The sequence below is a fragment of the Cucurbita moschata genome, unplaced genomic scaffold (assembly GCF_002738365.1).
Source record: "Cucurbita moschata cultivar Rifu unplaced genomic scaffold, Cmos_1.0 Cmo_Scf00023, whole genome shotgun sequence".
NCBI classification, from domain to species: Eukaryota; Viridiplantae; Streptophyta; class Magnoliopsida; order Cucurbitales; family Cucurbitaceae; genus Cucurbita; species Cucurbita moschata.
The window spans coordinates 2,425,394-2,430,755 of NW_019268539.1; the positions used below are offsets into that span (position 1 = coordinate 2,425,394).

At 36.1% G+C, this 5,362-nt stretch overlaps 1 protein-coding gene across 2 annotated transcripts in view; it reads left to right on the top strand.

Moving 5' to 3' along the window:
- The first annotated feature begins 623 nt into the window (after positions 1-623).
- The window catches only part of LOC111460123 (mediator of RNA polymerase II transcription subunit 33A), an 11,835-nt gene continuing 7,096 nt past the window's right edge, over positions 624-5,362 (top strand). For both annotated transcript variants that reach the window (XM_023103233.1, XM_023103234.1), the window contains exons 1-6: positions 624-1,016; positions 1,583-1,693; positions 2,674-3,021; positions 3,256-3,569; positions 3,684-3,775; positions 4,206-4,566. In XM_023103233.1, coding sequence (XP_022959001.1) covers positions 742-1,016; positions 1,583-1,693; positions 2,674-3,021; positions 3,256-3,569; positions 3,684-3,775; positions 4,206-4,566 — 1,501 coding nt within the window. In that variant the 5' untranslated portion in view covers positions 624-741. The remainder of the gene's footprint in view (positions 1,017-1,582; positions 1,694-2,673; positions 3,022-3,255; positions 3,570-3,683; positions 3,776-4,205; positions 4,567-5,362) is intronic.

Genomic DNA, 5,362 nt, shown 5'->3' on the forward strand with positions numbered 1-5,362 from the left:
TAGTGAAAAATGTAACTACTCAGATTTACGGTCGGAAGGTTTCGACACCCTTATGTAGTGTGTTTTGTTCTACTCTCCATTCAATCTGAGATATCACAATCTACCCCATTCGGGGCTAGCGTCATCGCTGACACTCGTCCTTTTCTTCAATCGATGTGAGACCACCACCAAATCCACTCATTTGAGGCCTAGCATCTTTACGGGCACACTGCCTCGTGTCTACCCCCTTCAAAGAACAGCTTCGCTGGCACATAGTCCGGAACCTGGGCTTTGATACCGTTTGTAATCGCTCAAATCCACCGCTAACAGATATTGTCCTCTCTAAGCTTTCCTTTCTCCAATCTATGTGAGACCACCACCAAATCCACCCCTTTGAAGCTTAGCGTCTTTACTGACACATTGCCTCGTGTCTACCCCCTTCAAAGAACAGCCTCGTTGGCACATAGTCCAGAACTTGGGATTTGATACCATTTGTAACCGTCCAAATCCACCGCTAAAAGATATTGTCCTCTTTAAGCTCTCTTTTTCATGTTTCACCTAAAACATTTTATAATATATATGATGAATTAAAAAAGAAAATATAAATTTACAAGAATCTAGCTAAATAATTATAATTGGATCCAAAAGCTTCCATTTAGAAACTCTCTTTCTTTTCTCTCTGGTTTTTCTGTGTTCTCCGTGTGCTCCGCAGCACTTTACCGCTAGCAATTGCCCAAAGCTCGAGTTCAATCTGGCTCGAAAATGGCGGTAGCTGTTCATAACAGTTTTTGGGACAGAGTTACAGAGCTAACCAAGGTGGCTCAGCAAAAGGGAGTTGATCCTCTGCATTGGGCCATTCAGTTGTCTTCAAATTTGAACTCGTCGGGAGTCGTTTTGCCGTCAGTTGAGCTCGCTAACGTGCTGGTTTCGCACATTTGTTGGGATAATAATGAGCCTGTTTCATGGAAGTTTCTTGAGAAGGCGTTGATGTTGAATATCGTACCCCCAATTCTTGTTCTTGCCTTGCTCACAACCAGGTTCGTTTGCGGTTGTTTTTGTTCTCTGCTTATTTTGTGTATGTTTTCGTAGAATTTTGACGTATGAGTTCAGGAACGAGTTTTTTTTTTTTTTTGTTAGGTGAGTGTAAATCTTGATTGATATGATGGATATGGAGCTTGTTTGATAGAATTTGTTGCAACTGTGAAGAGATCGTGGAGATTCTTCTTTTTCACGATGCTTGCTGCGTATGGAGATCGTGTGTTCATGATCCTCTGTGCGCAAGTGGTTGTTGATTCTTGCCTGGATTGCGCTTACGTGATTCCATGGATTGTTTTTCAATTGAACTTCTGAAGTTATGAGCTGAATTGGAATTCGCTGAGCATGAATTTATCAGTTTTTGTCTGTACTTGACTAAATGGCAGCAGTTAGGTTTTGGTGTTTAAGCACGACTATGAGTAGAGCATAGTGCATTTGGGTTTAAGAATAGCCTTTGTTTGCTACGATTGATTGAGATCTGATCTGAATTTAATCTGTTTCCATTTCCTTTGTCAACTTATAATGAATAAGATTTAGTGTTGAAAATTGTTATTGCTTCTTTCTACAGGGTCATTTCAAGAAGACAATTCCAGCCAGTAGCATATAGGCTCTATTTGGAACTTCTTCGAAGACACGCTTTTAAGCTGAAATCTCATATACATGGCCTCAAATACAAAGAGTTAGTTTTATGATTGAGAAGGATAATGAAGTTCAAGCCTGTGACTTCAATTTTGCTTCTGTCTTTCTCTTTTATGTTGAATAATGCACTTGATCTTTTTGTGGGGGGGGGGCTGCCAATTCAGAGTTTTTATTTTATTTTGATCAGCTTCAACTACCATTCCTAGGGAGAGTTTTGCCTTATGGTTTCTCTCTTGTACGTTCTTTTTTCCTAAAAGAAATTAGGGGTAAGATGCTGTCATAGAAATTGTAGTGGCGATGTCTTACTACCTTCTCTGGATCTTGACATTCCTCTTGACCTTGATGTGTTCAATTTTGGAATTTGGTTTTTCCTTTGGAAGCTATAATTCTACTTCATAGAATGAGGAAATGTTCAATTATTATTATTTCTTTTGTTATGATCCAACTTTTCGTGTTTTTTCATTATGGAGCTCGATATATTGTTAAGCTTCCTGACCATGAGTTAGCAAATGGTAAAAACAGTGCCTACTTTTGTGCTTCACAGGACAGTAGCTGCTTAATAATCCATTATTATTTCCATGCCGTATTTTCTCCTATTAGATGTTCTGTGCATGTAGGAGAATATAAGAAAGAAAAAAATGTTTCAGAATGAAAATGTCAATATACGAGATGATTTCATATATTGGGGCTTGCTTAAACTTAATCCCAAAGATTTCTAATGATTTCTACCCTGGTAATGGGTTTATATATATTGTTTAATGCTTCTTATATTGTTGATGCTTTATGACAAATTTTGCTACACATGTTGTTTTACTCTGGAAGTTTAGTGAATCATAGAATTATGAGTCTATAGATCAAGGCTTACTGAATAATATTTCTCTGTTGATACCACGACTTCAAATTTTGAGGATTAATTTATTCTATGCAGTACTTGGGAAAGAATGGATGGCTTTTGGTCGTAGTTTTGCTTCTTAGTGTCGTGTATACATCTTTAATAATAAACCTCTCTCTTTGATACAGGGTCATGGCATCTGTTGATGCTGTTCTTCGTCTTTCTGAGACATTCAATTTGCCAGCAGATGATCCTGGGACCCTTGTGGTTGAGTATATATTTTCAATTGTCTGGAAGTTGCTTGATGCAACACTTGTTGATGAAGGGTTATTGGATCTTATTGTGGAAGAGAAATCCAAATGGCCAACAGAACCTCAAGAAATGGAACTAGATGGTCACAATGGTTATGATGATAAATGGACTGAACAACGTGAGAGATTGCAGAATGTAAATGTTGAACTGACAATTGAGATAATTGGGAAATTTCTTCAAGATGCGGTTACTTCAAGGATTCTCCACTTGGCTTGCAGGAATATGTAAGGACATTCATCTATCAACTTAAAAACTCTAGCTTTTCTTGATGACTTCGAAGTATAACGGTATGAATAAAAGGACAAACTGTGCTATTCAACTTAACTAACCATAATTTTGCTATTTATATCACTAAAATTTTAGTCATAAACTATTGTGGCAAAGATCATAACCAGTTAAATGGTTGTCTTACCTTTTTTATCATTGTTTTCTTCAACCTTCTTCTTACAAATTTTCAGGCCTTCACATTGGGCAGATCTTATTCAGAGACTCCAGTTGATTGGAGAAAATTCTTCGGTATTGAGAAAGTCAAAATCTTTTAACTCAGAGATTTTTCTGCAGTTCGATACTTGGACAATCTTCTCTCAAGAATTTAAACAAAATTCACAGAAGAAGTTCCATCCAATTAGAGCTTTTGGATCTCCGGCATCTTCTGCTAGTTTGTGTCATAGAACTCGTTATTCTGCACTTTGGCTTCCACTTGATCTAGTTCTAGAAGATGCAATGGATGGATATCAAGTAGAAGCAACAAGTGCTATTGAAAAAATTACAAGTACAACTAATTTTTATCCCAAGTTTTCTACAATTTCTACTTATATGCACGAATCCTATCAGTTTGTACAAGAAAATTATACATGAAAGTGAACTTCATCTTTGTTTCTTGCAGGTTTGGTCAAAACCCTTAAGGCAATAAATGGAACCAGTTGGCATGATACCTTCTTGGGTCTCTGGATAGCAGCTCTTCGCCTTGTTCAAAGGGTTAGAGTTCTTTTGTCCTGAATAGATTATCTTCAGATTTTTATTGATAAAATGGACCATCCATTTTTGTTGTAGTTTGCTAGAAATCATGAAGCACTCAATACAAATATCTATTCTATTTGTCAGTAGATCCTTAGTCAATTATGTTTTTTTTTAGTTAGACAAATGTGGTGGTGAGATTATGACATCGTCAATTATGAAATTTCAATCAGTTTTTTATTTAACATTCTTTCCATAAATGTAACATGTAACTTAGATATTGGCATCTCTTTTTTTTTTCCTTTCTTTCTGTTGCTCGATTGCTTTTTCGTCTGTCATTGTTGCAGAATACATTAATTTAATGTTCTCTTTTGATATTTATATTAGTTTATTTCATTGGTAAGATTTAGGTAAAAGTGACTGATATTCTTATTTACAAAACGTTGAAAAGGAAAGGGATCCCATCGAGGGGCCTGTGCCTCGCATAGACACTCGTCTATGCCTTCTATTGTGTATCACAGTCCTTGTGATTGCTGATCTGATTGAGGAGGAGGAAAGTACGACAATTGATGAAACAGAGTATGGTGCATCCAATCACTGGAAAGAAAAGAAGGCCCCTGGAAAGTGTCGGAATGAACTAATTTCTAGCCTACAGATATTGGGGGAATATCAGAGTTTGCTGACTCCTCCTCAGGGTGTTATCTCTGCATGCAATCAGGCGGCTGCCAAAGCAATGATGTTTATATCTGGAATCAGTGTTAGTAATGCATATTTTGAATGCATCAATATGAAAGATATGCCAATGAACTCTTGTGAGTATTCTATCTTCCTTATAAACATTAATTATAATAGTTATGAAATCCATTGGCACATGGTACCAAAACCGATATAATAATGCATATTTTATGAAAGACATGCCAATGAACTTGTGAGTATTATCTTTCTTCATAAGTATCAACTATAACATCAATTATAATAGTTATGAAATCCATTGGCACATGGTACCAAAACAAATATAATAATGCATATTTTATGAAAAACATGCCAATGAACTTGCGAGTATTATCTCTTCTTCATAAGTATCAATTATAACAATTATGAAATCCACTGGCACATGGTACCAAAACTAATATAATAAAAAAGAATACTTGTGGTCCTGGATCCGTGTGCGGTAGATGATGCCTGCTCACGTGCTCTGTAAATGTTCCGCCCCCCTTGAACTGTTTGTTGTGAATGTATGCTTTACTCTCATATGATAAGATGTTTTGGCCTGGAGAAGAAAACCGTGGGTAAATCCAATCATTATATTGAAAGAGTTCATGTTTGATATTCTAGTATGGTAGGATAAAAGTTCCAAATTAATTTGGTTTGCATGTCCAATTAATAGTACACGAGAAAATTGCAGGGTAAGTTCTCAAGGCAATATAAGCACATATGACATTTATATTCTTCAGAATGCGTTGTTTAATTCTGATGTTCTAGCATGGTGTAGATCACTTCTATTTTTCTGTGCATGTTTTACTTATGTGAAGTATTATTCAATATAATTCATTGTTCTGTTTTCTTTCTTCCTTTTTTTTTTTTTTTTTTTTTTTTCCAGCCTTTATT